The 14,622-nt window shown below is 40.2% G+C and overlaps 1 protein-coding gene across 8 annotated transcripts in view; it reads left to right on the top strand.

Moving 5' to 3' along the window:
• RUNX2 (RUNX family transcription factor 2) overlaps positions 1-14,622 on the top strand; it is a 216,668-nt gene that overhangs the window by 60,195 nt on the left and 141,851 nt on the right. For all 8 annotated transcript variants that reach the window (XM_066547581.1, XM_066547589.1, XM_066547582.1 and 5 more), the window contains 2 exons: positions 6,030-6,186; positions 12,237-12,341. In XM_066547581.1, coding sequence (XP_066403678.1) covers positions 6,030-6,186; positions 12,237-12,341 — 262 coding nt within the window. The remainder of the gene's footprint in view (positions 1-6,029; positions 6,187-12,236; positions 12,342-14,622) is intronic.

Below are 14,622 nucleotides of genomic sequence, written 5' to 3'. Positions count from 1 at the left end.
TGGGGAAGGAGGGATTCAGCCCTCGGCCGGAGCTCAGTGTGGCACCCCTCCGCCTCGAGAAACCAGTTCCTGACCCGCGGGGAGCCCCTTCCTCCTCTCCCCTCCCGGGAGTGGGACTGGAGCATTTGAGGTGGCTCTGAAGCGTGCGGGGGGCGGCTGGAGTCCGAGGGTCAGGCTGGAGAGGCAGAGTGGGATAGGGGCTTTGCCCCCCAACAGCCCAGACAGAGATGGGGCTGGGAAAGGGGGACACAGAGCACCTGGAGGGGGGGACTCGGGGCCCCTTCACTTCTCCTGGTGGACAACCGAGGAAGTGGCTGCCCAGAGAGACTCTCCTTGGCAGGGTCGCACATTTCCATAATAAATCCCACCCCGCTCTGCACTGGGGATGCTGCTTTTAATTTTCTGTCTTCATCCCCACGGCGCGCTAATGAGAGGAAACGATTTTAGAAAAAAAACCTGCAATAATAACAACAATAATTGCGGGCTTTAAAGCAAGCCCTTTTCCTCCTCTAGCAATATTTCCAAGTGTTCCCCCTGGAGTTTTCCTTCCCGTAGCTTTTAGTAGGGAGGGGGCAATGGCTGGGGTGTCCCCAGGTGCCTTCCTGAGCTGGGCATGGGTCAGAGTGAGGTGGGGTGGCCCTTGGAGGGTCTCAACATACCCACATTTTCCTGTGAAATATAGCACACCTGGAAACCTCTGAAAAGACAGAAAAGTTTGGAAATAGTCTCACCCAGTGTGTTCAAGAACATCGTCTTTTTCTTGTGTTTCCCGAGTGCCAGCCGTGTTATCACTGCCGTTTGTTCGGGAAGAAATAGTGAAAGTGGTTAAATGAGCCCCTGGTAAAGTGAGTGGTGATAACGATGGAGGTTTGCTTTGAAGATGTGACGAGTGTGCGGGTGAAGCTTGGCTAAAGTGCTCCTGTGTGTGGGAACAGCTTGGAGAGGCTGGAATTGCGGGAGGAACCCTTTGCACAGGGCCTGCTTGTGCGGGACACGATGGTCGGACTGAGCAGAAATGGCAGGACAGTGGGGTGTCTTTTGGCTTGGTGTAGCACTCAGAGGCTCTCTACATGTAGATCCCAGTGGTTCTGATTCAGAGGGGCTGCGGGGTTAGGAGGAGGAGCTTTCAGAGAATTGTGATTATAATTTAATTGGGCGCCACATTAAGTTGGTGTTATAGTTACTCTTTAAAGCAGGGATGCAGGAGCTGCTGCATTATCGTGCCCATGTTGCTGTTCTCATTTGAGGTGTCTGAGCCTTCTCCTACCTCACAGCAATTCAAAGGATGTGGTCGCATCTTATTAGAATAAGGGAAAGATCTAAACTAAATATTAAAGTATTTAGAATATTATTACAATAAGAATGCTTACATGTGATAAAAAGGTAGACAAAGGATCAGACTGTTCCCCAATCTTTTTGTGTTCATATATATGTATTTATATGTGTCTTACATGTGGGTCTTGTGTGCAGATCTGACCGATTTTCAGATGCATCAGAGGCAGACATTGCCCCTTGCACCCAGCTGCTGTGGGTGCAGCTGTGTTTTCATATGCATTATGTACTTTTTAAAATATGCCAAAATTATATATGCCCTTCTTTACCTGTATATGAATTTGAAACTCACTTGAAATACTTCTGACCATTAAAAAAAAATCTATTTCATTTTTCAAATGCAACTTGAATGCAGCCGCCCAGTAGTTTTAGACCAAAGGAGCTGCATGTATCATACAGTGAAACACTTGGTTATGTTACAAAAGAATGGGAATCAGCTCTGAAAGGGAAAAAAGAGACAGATTTGAGCTATAGAAACCTCAGTTAAACAATAACTTGAAAATGAAATAGGTCACAGACAACACACTTTGTGAAGTTTTATTGGCAATAAATAATATGTTGATGATAATGTTTTGAGTGGTGTGTTAAGTGTGTCATAATTCTCTCGCAGCGATCTCGAGCAAAAACGTACGCTGGATATAGCACTGTTTTAATTTAAAAAAACAGATATAAATCATATGCAGGAGAGGAAGTATGTTATAAACAGTGCTGGGTTTGATTATAATTTTTTGAAATAGTGTTGGCTTACCATTAGGTTTGAATTTTATGTATTAATATTTGCACACACTGGGGAGGGAGTCCCTGTCGTGTGCTCACTAAGATTGTTAATGCAGACTGGTTCTGTGGGGAAGAGTATCTGATGAGTACTTGTTAATACAGCTCTAGCTGTTAATATTCCAGCATAAAATAAATGGATATTGTTCACCCAGGTCCAAATCATATTCACTTCTTAATCTCAGTAGCCAGCAATACTTTATTTGAGTCGAGTCATCAGAATTTGGCCCCTCTGTGGGAGTTTTTACTGCAAGTCATAAAGACCCAGATTGCCACGTTAGAGGTTAGAAGTGACTTCTGTATGATGCTAATAGCAGCAGAGAGTCTTAGTGGACATAAAGGCAGGGGGAAAAATGGGATGTGGAGTCCAAAACATCTCCTCAGTAGCACCACAGTAGTTCAGGGTCTGTCAGCATTTCCCTCCAAACCCCAATTTTCGGAGTTTATAACTCAGCTGTTTTAAATAGATTCAAGCTGAAACCTGCTGTATAAATTTTCAGCCCAGATGTAGATTTGAAACAAAAAGTAGCACGAATCAGTTATTCTGTTTTAAGTTACAGGACACTGAAATGTTTTTAATAGTATCAGATGCTCTTTTGGCAATGTCTGGGAAAAGCATTCTCAATACAGAAGATTTTACATTCAGAGGCTGTTTGAATTCAGTGTTTCGCCAGAAAGCTTTTGAAGTAGCAGATATCAATGTTTGAGAGGAACTAGTTAGCATGTACACTAGTGTTGGCCATTTTTTATTTTTTCAGACAAGCATTTTACTCTGCAGAAAGTCTGAGTACCTGCTGTTGTATAGGAATTTTGCTTTGTGCTTATAACTTCCGTCTTCAGGCTACATACTTTGGCCAGTTCAAATCCCACAGGACCGAAACTGGGCAAACAGGTTGCCTAACCAGAATTGTGTTATGCAAAAAACACATAGTTATTTTCAACTCATAAGAATTGCTTTGGTTTTATTTAGGGGATTCATGTACTTTTTTGAGCCCTAGTTGAAAGGAAAAGAGAAAAAAAAAAGAGCAAAATCTACTTTTAATCATCAAAATGTCTAGGGAGCTCAATATGGAAAATAAAGATTTTGAAATAGTAGAGATATTGAGTGTTAAAGGATAGGTAAGGAATGTGCACTGTGGCTACTTCTGGTCTTTAATTTTTAACACAATCCTTACTCATTTCACAGTGCATTTACAATCCTCTTTCTAAGAATATGTAATTCATTTTGTATTGATACATGGCATAATATTGCCAGATCAGGGTGTATGCCAACAGTCGTTCAGTTTGTACAATTACTTTTGAAAACTCTCAAAATGACGGGTACTTCTCTAGGTTTCAGACTTGTTTTGTGAATCTTTTTTCTACCCAGCACTTCTACGTACCTGTGCAATAGTCTTAGGCTGTTTTGTGGTAAGAAAGTATCAAAGTAAGAAAAATATAAGCCTTTTACTCATGGTGCGTGGCCGGGGAGCTTCCCGTGTTATAGGGCTTTATTTTAGGAGCCAAAGTTTTTATTTTCATCTCTGACTTGTTTGTCTTACCCTTTGGTCCTCTCTGAAGGAGATGAACAGTGATACTGCATCCAAGGCGTCTCTAGTGATGCAGCTCTTGATTAGCTGCGATCGCTCAGCGACAGCAGCGGCACGTGCAGCTCTGGGCTAATGGCTAAGCTGACAAATTGAACTGACACCGAGTGGAAAGGGCAGGAAGGAAAGCTCTGAAAAGCAACAGAGGACAGAGGGGAGCCTTTGAAGGGATTTTGCTCCCTCCTGCCAGGTGTTATAAGCTGTACCTGGGTTTGGGACTGAGACGGGGTATGATGGCGCTGCCTGTCCATGCTCTGTGGGTACCTGGGGAGAAAGAGGTGAGCTGAGGCTTCAGGCACCTCCCTCCCTCTTCCCAGGCCCCTGGCAGCCTTGTGCTTCCTGCTGCACTCTCGGGTGCTTTGCATTTCTGGAGTTAATGTGATTTTTTGTTGTTGTTTTGTGAGGTGTAAAAGGCGAAGGGTGCAACTCCCTGAGATGCTGATGGGCATGACAAGACGGTCCAGAGATAATGTGGTCTGCTGCAGATTGGGAAGGGAGTGGTTTATAAGTAGTCTCAAGCCCCATGCTTCACAGTTTAAGCCAGTATCCATTTGTTAATGGTTAGAATCAGCTCTGTAATCTGTTCACCAGATTATTATTTGTTATTTGATTATTATTTATTATTCCTTACACCTGGCTTTGAAGCTGTTAGACCTGGTTGCTGCCAGACCCAAGGCAGGGAGTTATTGGGACCTCAGATCTTAGCCACGATGGCGGTTCCTTTGTTTTTCTGTTCAGGGACTTTCATAGGACTTGAAAGTAAAATCTTTGTTTGATACATGAAGACCTCACAGAAGTTTGTGGTGAATTTTAGCTTTTAGTTTTGGGTGGTAGTAACTGGTGTTTAATGCAAAAATAGAAAAGCAGGTAAATGCTTTTCAAACAGGATTTAAGCTTCACTTGCTTCTTTCTGTTCAATATTTCTTTTAAATAAAATAAGCTATAGTTTTCAGTAATATGGCCTATTTCTGTATTATTGTAATTCCTCTTTATTGTTTTAGAGAAACATTGTACAGTTCACTGGACCACATAATGCTCTCCCTATATATCCAGAACTCCTCATTCTTTCCACTGAATTAATATCACCTGCAACCTGCAATTATTAGTTTCAGCCAGGATCATTTATGGAAAAGACATTTCAGGAAGGCCATGTGATAAAATGTAATATATATTACAGGAGACAGAATAAATTACTCTGAATAATATAAAAACTCATATCTGACTATGTAAAATGGTAATAACTACAAGGGGGGACACTTTGTAGCTTAAGATATTTTTTCAAGTTCTAGCTCAGCCATGCAATATTTCTGAATCTCTTCTTCTTATAAATTTATTTTCGGCATTAGAATTAGGCAGCAGGGGAAAATGAGGTTATTTTATTAATACTTTTGTGGACATTTTTTCCCTGTGTGTATATTTTCTTCCTAGTAACTTAGCATTCCTGTGTAACTTTTTTTTTTGCTTTAAGAAGCCACAGAGTGCTAACACTGAAGGTATTCCTGGTGTTTTCAAATCAGAAGCTGTCTGCTCCATGACATTTATTTAATCAGATGTTGGAGCACTGCACAACCACTGAAGCATGAAAGGGAGACTATCAGGTAGCTGGAACGCAAGGAGAAATTAAATACTTTGATATCTTCTGTTCACCCATCCTGGAATTTGAGGGAGGTATCAGCACTAACCACATGCGACTCTTGTAAGCACTATGAAAATTTACACGCCTGCAAGGAAATACAGCTTTGTTTTATATAGCACATGAGGAGTTGGAATTCCAGCCATAAAGTGCTCCATTGTAGAGTGTGTTGGGCGTAGAGCTTTGCCTGCTGGTGCCCTGAGTGCCACTCCTGGGATGGGTGGATGCACGGATCCCTCTGGCTTGAAGTCTGAGGAGCTCAGGGGTCAGGGTGATGGGTGCAACCAGAACAGAACTCAATCTAGGTGACAAGACTGCTAATACTAATTTCTAGCTTTCCATTTTAAATACTCTCTTTAAATGCTTTCCCATGCATAATTCACAGATACAAGCCTTGCCTCGTGTTCTCACACTGCTCCCTGCTTGCAAAGAACAAAGTTGTCCTTCAGAAAGCATTAAAGCGTGCACTCCACATAAGGATGTTGAGCGTTTCTGAAGAAATGCAACAATGAAGAGGCTCTGAGAAACGGAGACAACACACGACGTCTCTGTGTTTGATGTGGCACTTTGTTCTGTGCACAGCGAGTACCAGGCTCCTCACCACAGAGCTTCTTCACGAGCGCAGCAGCCTGCAGAGCAGGGAGGGGACCGCACACCTCCAAAGTGTGGCTTCACCAGTCATGATTGTCTCCCTGTTTTTACAGGTGGTGGCCTTAGGAGAAGTGCCCGATGGGACGGTGGTGACGGTCATGGCTGGAAATGATGAGAACTACTCTGCAGAGCTGCGAAACGCTTCCGCCGTGATGAAGAACCAGGTGGCCCGATTTAATGACTTACGATTTGTGGGCAGAAGTGGAAGAGGTAGGCCACCGCCTTTTATGTGTTGGTAATGATGTGAAAAATGGTGCCAAGATGTCAAACTTCACAATGAAATATTGATTAACCCATAAATCCCTTGTTCATAGAATCACAGAAAAGTTTGGTTTGTAAGGGATCTTAAAGTTCATCTCATTCCAACAACCCCTTGCCATAAGCAGGGACACTCTCTACTAGACCACATTTTTCAGGTCATCAGTCTTTTTTTTTTTTTGTAGTGATGTCACATATTTTATTGTCAAACTTCAGCATTTGCACAAAGCAAGTTAGGAGTCTCTGTAGCCTTTTATCAGACGGGTTTTGAAAAACGATTCAGGGAGTACCTGCTTCCCTGTTTGAATCACACAGGAAGGGTGGAAGGAAAAGGGAATATCTGTGATCCAGGTTATGCAGAGTCAGGGGAGTGTATTTTGGGCCATGGCAGTGAGAGGTGGAGAATTCCCTTTAGCAGTAGAGCCACTTCTGAAGTTGTTGTAGAAGACCTGTAATTAGAGGGATTTTGCATATCACATGTTCTATAGGTTGTATTCTTTAGGGACTTAAATCTTTCAATGCTTAGCAGCTGTTTGTAGAAAGCTTGCTAGTGGCTTTTCTGCCCTTTAAACCAAACTTTGATAACCTGTGAAAATCACCCCCACTTTTCTTTTGAGTAAGCTGGTTGACTTTTTATGAACTGCTGGTAAGCTTGGGCATGAACTAAATTCAACCTTCAACCTTTACTTTAAATGACAGGGTAACTTTCAGGTTTTTTTTTGTTTTTTGTTTTTTTTTCTTTTTTTTTTGGTTTTTTTTGTTTTTTTTGTTTAAGATGTAGAGTGCTGTCATTGTCTTCCAGCTCTTTAGGAGTTTCCTATAATCTGAAAACTGCACTGCACTTATAGAAAGCTGTTGTAATCATTGCAAATTTGCGAGAATTCCTCTTGAAGGGTCACACAGCAGCTTTCGAACTTCAGGTAATGATTGAAAGGATAGCTCAAAGGAAGCTGGCACTGCAGTTCTTGTTGCAGGAGTCTTCAGAGTAGTGTTGTATCAGATATTGATCCAACCTACGTATTTTTTTATTTCAGTGTTTGAAGTAATTATTTGTGTTTTTTCTAAATTAGCCCTGTATGGGGCAAAACAAAGCAAAAGATGCAGAATAATTGTGCTGGGAAATTAGCAATAATGCAAATTATACAGTGATATTCTTTAGAAAGCAATTGCAGTTCATCCTACAGAAGGAAAGAGTCTTTGTCAAAAAAATTTAAACATATGACAGAGGCCCGGATAGTCCAAATCAGTCAGCACATTTTTACAAGTGCTTTGTGAAAGTAAGTCCATAAGCATGACTTACAGTGACTATTCTTTACTTTAATTACCAAGCCAAAAATTCTCTTTATCATTTTAGAACTTAAAAAGAATTAATAATAGAGAATAACTTGAAAGAAAGAGTAATTTAACCAACAGTAATACAACATAAATATGGAATTTATTCCCCCTGTGAGTAAGGTGTTGCCTATCTCTTCCATTTGTCTTCTTTAAATAATCAGTTTGCTTTGTTATTCTGCTGATGGATTAGGTTTGAAAGTTCTCCGGCTCCATCTCTACTGCTTTACAGTAGAAGTTCAGTACTGTATCAGCCTTTTAGTAGTGCTGAAAAAGGACTGAAATGTGATGCACTACCTCTGATCTGAGGATTTCATTTCAAACCCATGATATATACTTTTTATTAAAGCATAGGAAATTAAATAGATGGCCTAAAGCCTCAGTAGATACAGATACAGACACAAACACAAAGCTCCTAAAATTTGGTTCCAGTAGTTTAATTTATATTTTTATCTAGCAGACTTGGAATAGACTTTTTCTCTGATCAATCTGGGTAGAATCTATGGAAAAGTGATAGTATACTTTTCAAACCCTCAACATATTTATTTAAGAGACTTCAAAGAAAAACAAAGGGTGTGCACTGTTTTACTATATTGGCTTTCTGAGTTTTGGCTAGTTTCCCAAGTAGCAATTTTTATATTTAAAAAAAAAAAAAAAAGAAAAAGTTAAAAAAAAAAAGGAAGAAAAAAGACAGACTTAACTGCTTGCAGACTTTTCACGCATGGAAGATGAAGAAAGCTTCTTTTGATGAAGTGTAATTATGTCCAAACAGAGCTGACCCCCTCCCCCTATATTTCTTATGATCTTAACGGAAGAAAGTAGGGCTTTTCCTTTGAAGCAGCCGGGACTCGGTGGAGGATCTGAAATGCTGCATTCTCCTGCCAGAGGCAGGATGGAGAAATTGGTCCAGACTTGTCTTCCAGACTTAGAACAGAGAGGGGGAGAGAGAGAGAGAGAGAGAGAGAGAGAGAGAGAAGGAGAGTTATCATTGATGATGGATTTTTAGAACTCTGCTTAAAATAGAAGGAAAAGAAATCAGTAGTTGCAAACAGAAGTGAGAAAGCTCCTTACATAGACAAATATCAGTATATACAAGTCCTGAAGTAGAACAGGAAAAAATAAACTAATAAAGAAGTTATTTTTCAGTGGCAAGAAACTAATCCACACCTGTTCCTGACTTGAGATTTACATCTTTCTAAGCAGCTCGTGCTTTGATCTCTGTATCTCTAAATTTGATTGTGAAGTCTGAATCATCAACTTACCACTTCACCTCCTCTCCCACATTTTTACTTGCTTCCCATGGCTCAATGGAGAAACCCGATTTTTATACATATTCATTTTGTTTGCCTGACAGAAGCTTCACGTTTCTGTTTGCATAATTTCTCTTAAACACCTTTTTTGGATTCATGAGAGTAAGTAACTGGAGTGTTTGATGCAAATGCAGCAGTTGTTTGTATGTGGTTTTCAGGCGGTAGCTCACTTTTACAAGCCCGATCCACAGCGCAGAGAAGAAAGAATTCCTGTCTTCAATAAGCAAAGGATCATAACTTTAATTTTGTTGTGTCCCGATACTTTAATCACATTAGCATCTAACTGAAAAAATATGCAACACGCACACACAAGCTGCTGAGTCTCCTTTCAAGCTCCTTTCTGGGGTTTGCCTTGTGCTTCAGCATATGTCCATCTCATCCTCCTCTGTGTCAGCTCAGTTCACATGTGTGAATAACAAAGAATGCACAGTTTAGACACACTGAAGCAATAGTGCCAGATGACTGCTTGGCTGGGGAATTTAATAAAAGAGAGCTACAATTAGTCTGTAGCCTCTGAAAGTGGATAGTTGAAATGACTAAAGGCAATAAAGAAAGGTGATAAAAAGTGCATTAAAGGATTTTGTAGCTGAGGAGGGATAGCTGTGAAATAGCTGTGGAAGGCATCAGCATCACTGAAACAGGGGACCTTAAAAATTTATTTCATTCTTAATCCTGTAATATGTAAATCATCTCTTGAAAGCTCTGGAGTTCCCTGGCAGGGCCATGCAGCTCCCCGCAATGAAGGGCTCTGTGGTTTATGGAGTATGAGGGGGCTTCGTCAGTGTTACTTCATCCACATTTGGGTTTGTAAAATACCAGTTAGGGGACAAAACCAATTTCCCTCTCAAATTAGCTGCTTACCTCTTCAGCTCAGGCTGGCTGGGAGGTGAAAATTCAGAAATTCTCACTGTCAAAGTCCAAATGTAGCTCTTTTTATTAAGGAATGTATTTTTTCTAGCCACTGTATCCTGTTGAGATATATTTAGTGTAGAAAATATTGCAGTGCTTTTCTACGGAACGATTTTTCAGGTTCTTAAAAATAGTATATTTTGTTAATTTTTTTTTTGTCATAATAGACATTTATAGGGGTTGGTTATATAAAGAGGACAATAGCATGGAAGGCCAAATTCTTCATTCAAAGGTATATAGAACAGCCCCTTTTAGTGTCTTTGTTACCAGTAATATTCTACTGATCATCTAAGGGTTACTGCGATCTGAATGGCATCAGCATACAATTTAATAGTCACAACTTTTTGGCATGGTAAGCTGATGCCAAAGGAAGCCTTAAACCTGAGCCTGGAGAACTATATATATATATATTTATATTTATATATATTTATGCAGTGGGCTGAATTCATCTTTGGAGAGGGATAAAAGGCATGGACACTTCTCAGCCCTGGACAAGCAGTGTGGAGGCACTGCAGGGCTGCTGCTGTGTGTGTGAAGGCTGCCCACACCCTGTGCTGACAGGACACACAGTTCACCTCTGGCACAGGTGGGCAGGACTGGACAAAGACTGGACATCCAAAATACACCTAACTCTGCTCCTGTGATGATTAGGAAATATTCCTTTTTCCAGTGAAAATGGGAAAAGCTACTTTCAGCCATTCCAGTGGGACAGAATTCAGCATCCTGAGATTTTTGCATGCTTAAACTGACAGAAGGCAGGTTTAAATTGGATTTCAGGAAGAAATAGTGAGGGTGGTGACTCACTGGCATGGGTTGCCCAGAGGAGCTCTGGATTCTCCATCTCTGAAAGTGTTTAAGGCAGGCTTGGATGGTGCTTGGAGCAACTTTTCTAGTGGAAGTTGTCCCTGTCCATGGCAGGGGGATTGGAACAAGATGATTTTTAAGGTCTCTTCCAACCCAAACCATTCTATAATTCTATTTGCCAGGGTCCTGACCTTCCCTCTAACCTGCATCTCCCAGAGAGCTGGGCACAGCTGGAGCACAGCTTCACCTGGAAAATCATTTTACTCTAAATGACAGTTGTATTTCCTTAAAAAAAATCCATGTCACATTCTAGTTCATGAAAATTATAGCCAAGACAGTTTGAAGTTGCACTCCTGATAATAAATGATGCATGTCTCAGGCAAGTTTGGGGGATATACAACTTGGACCAGAAAGAAAGACCAATTACTAGATTTGACAGACAAAGCTCTGTTCTGTATTATGCCTTATATATAAGCTGTTCTGTATTAGGCCTGAAAAAACTACATTAAGTTTGTGCTGTTACGTATCGTTTAAGATTTGTGCCTTGATTGAATGCCTTCAGAGTTCAGCGAGAGGAAAAGCCCTAGCAGCAAAAATGCACAAATACACCCAGGAAGGAGGGGAAAAAAAAAAAAAAAAAAAGAGCTTTAAGTGTCTGGTAAAGTAGCAGCTTAAATGAGCATGAAGGCCAAAGATTGCTGACTGTTTTATTGAGTCACTGTTGTACGCCCACCTTTTCCTGTCTTGAAACAGTTTTCAGTTTTGACTATCTGACATGAGTAACCGTTGCATATCTAACAGATTACAACTGTCAGTGAGTCTCCCAAACGGGGGCCAGTGCCTGTGAGAATGTGTGCTCAGATGCAGGCAGCTCCCTTTATTTATTTCTTTTTAACGTTTTCAGTCAGCTGAAGGCTGTAGATGGTCTTGTGCAATCTCTGCCTGAATTCAAGCTTTGAAAAGTAAAAAACAAAGCAAAACAAAAAAAGAACCCAACAATGAAGACTGACGATAGCAAAGTACGTGCACACAGACATTGCTCACCCTCAGAGGAAAGCTGGGGGCTTTCTTGGTATTTCATAGATGGAAAATGTGTAGGAAAAAAAGGCGTGTTCCATAATAATGATATCATCATATTAGCCCTGGCATATGAAGGACAGAGACACTGACTCCCTGTTAAAACATCTCCCAGAAGGAAAATATATTCTTTCCTCATCTTATTGTAGTCAAGTCAAACAAATGAAATGATAAAACTGTGTGAAGTAAATAACATGTGGTCACATTCTGCTCTCTGTCACACAGCTGCGAAACTGGAGTAAATTTTTAAATTATCTGACTTGCTTTGGATTTACACCACTTTCAATGCAGCAAAGAATTTGGCTTGTCCTCAGCAGTGAATCACTTTTGTTCTGTCATTGTATGATGACCCATTATTAAATAAGAAACATTTAGATTGTCAACACATGGACGTATTCTTGACATAGAGTAAAACTGAAGGGGAGGAAAACTCCTATGGTCAGTTATGTTTTTAATTTTCACGATTGTGGTAACGACAGGGAATAATTTTAAACTGATTCTTTACTGAACATGCATGTGACTGTTTTCATGTTGTAATCACTCATTCCTTGTTGTTTTTTCCCTTTGTAGGGAAGAGCTTTACTTTGACAATAACTGTCCTGACAAATCCCCCCCAAGTCGCTACATACCACAGAGCTATAAAGGTTACAGTGGATGGGCCAAGAGAACCAAGAAGTGAGTATTATATCCTTCTTTTTGCTCTTATGCCTGCTTAATTTTGCTTAACAGAAACCTGTAAATGAAATATGTATATCTTTGTCAAACACTGGTTTTTGCTCGGTAAAATATGTGAGTGCATGGTTAATTTGGAGTCTATTGGACCACACACATACTTGCATTAAACACTCACTTAAGTGCTTGGCTGAATTTGGGCAATCCTAAACCTGATTCTCATTCACATCAAGGTCTTGATACATTATCTGCCAGTGTAAATGAGAACTAAACCCAGTGTATTTATATATAATCTGATTAAGACACAGTAGATATAATCCTGCAACGTGCTGCATTTCCTGAACTCCTGTAAGCTCCCAGCTGAAGACGTTTAGAACAAAACAGGAGCCTGATCTTTCAGAATCAGTCCTAGCATAGAGAGGAAACATATAATATAGTGCCTTTTTGTTTGCCCTTAAATTCTTTTGCCATCAGATAATTAATGCACCTGGTTAATCTCATCATACCTGAAGTTGGTTTTCAGCTATGGACTCATCATAGACCCCCAGGGCCAAAGAAAGATTAAAAAAAAACAGTATATCAACAGCATAGTCTTTGTTTCTTATTTGTGTACAGAAAATATATTTTTTTTAAAACATAGTCCAGCAGATTTTCACCCAGCACGTTTATCTCCCAGCCATGCAAGCTCACTAAGAATCTATTTGCCATGATTTATCTATTTTGCAATGCCTGTACTTTTATGACAATTGTTTTTTGTCATGTCCTAGCAGTTTTATGGGTAGCACTTATTTTTAGATACAGTCAAGTCTGCTTAATCCATCAGGATTTATCTGGCTGTCTTTCTGTCTAGCACATTTAGCTGGTAACCAGTCTCACATCATATGGGTATCACTGATGAGCCACTTCTGGAGTTTTTTCTTAATCTAACTAGAAATTACTCTAAATTGATTGGATTAGCCAGGTATAGCATTATTTAAATTACACTTAGAGATTAAGAATTATTTGATAAATAACCACATTAAAAGAATCCCTATAATGGAAGCATCTCAAATAATTATTTTGCCTTTGATCTGCACATACAAACACGACCTTCAAGGAGCTTTCATGGTGTTTTGTTTAAAATACCACAAAGACAGAAGTAGAAAGACGTAGACAGAATTCATGCAGTTAAGTGTTTCTCGTGCCAACACACGCTGCAGAGTCACCTCCTCTTACACCGAGGTGGGAACTGAAATGCTGCCTGTAAGAACTGTCCAGGCTGGAGAGTTTCACTTTGAAGAACAGCTAAGAAAAAGCAAATAGCTCTGGATACATTTCTTTAGGTACATACTTGTGGTGCTACCTGCTCACAGCTGAGGTGTCCTGATGTCACAGAAGGGGGATTTTTGTTCTGTCTTCTCTCTGTGAGTCAGTTCCCATTTTTAATTTTCACTCGCAGCTGGTGCTCCATGTAACTTAGTTGGAGGACACTGGGGAAGCTGCATTCATGGAGTAAAAAGCAGGGAGTGAGTTATATATCATTTAGCCATTCCCATCTGGAGGCTGCTTCCATGTATTGATGCATCTACAGAAGAGGAAATATCCTGGCAGAGGACACAACCGTGGTGAAAGAGCAGAGAGGTTTGAAAGTGATGTGTGGAGAGTAGTGTGGATTACCCTGTGCAGCACAGAAAGGGATCCTCCTGGCATGGGGATGTTTTGGTGATCCATGGATCAAAAGTGAGTCTGTTTTCATAGAATTTAACAAGATCTCCTAGTTCTGCTGGATTTTTTTACTTTTGACCTAAGAGGCCCTTGTATGTGGATACCCATTTGCTGGTGTCTTTGAATAGCTGAGCCTAGCAATGCTCAGTAACTCGGTTCTTATGGCCTACATGGAGTTACTTCTTTTTCTTTTCTTGTGTTCTTCTTTTTCTTTTCTTTCTTTTTTCCCTTTTTTTTTTTTTTTTTTTTTTTTTTTTTTTTTTTTTTAAGAAAGTAGAATTTGAACTTGAATGTCCATTTGTACTTTAGTGTTTTGGTGGAATACTGCAATCTTATCCTTTCAAGTAATTCTGAAAGGATTCATATATCTCTGGAATGGCTCATCATTAAACTTGAATTTGTAGGGAAAAAGTAGCTCCAATGAGCTCTGGGAGTTTCATTGAAGTTTTGCTTCCTTCTTAGAGACCCTGCACTTGTGTAGATACATTAGTTTGGCAGCAATCATTCAATAAATGTACCTGGCATCTATGTGGCATAAGGAAATTAGGTGGTTGGGGGCAATAAGGAATTCAAGGAGCAG

This window comes from Molothrus aeneus, chromosome 3 (assembly GCF_037042795.1).
Source record: "Molothrus aeneus isolate 106 chromosome 3, BPBGC_Maene_1.0, whole genome shotgun sequence".
NCBI classification, from domain to species: Eukaryota; Metazoa; Chordata; class Aves; order Passeriformes; family Icteridae; genus Molothrus; species Molothrus aeneus.
Note: the sequence above shows the minus strand (reverse complement) of the source record. Positions and strands in the feature narration are given on the sequence as shown.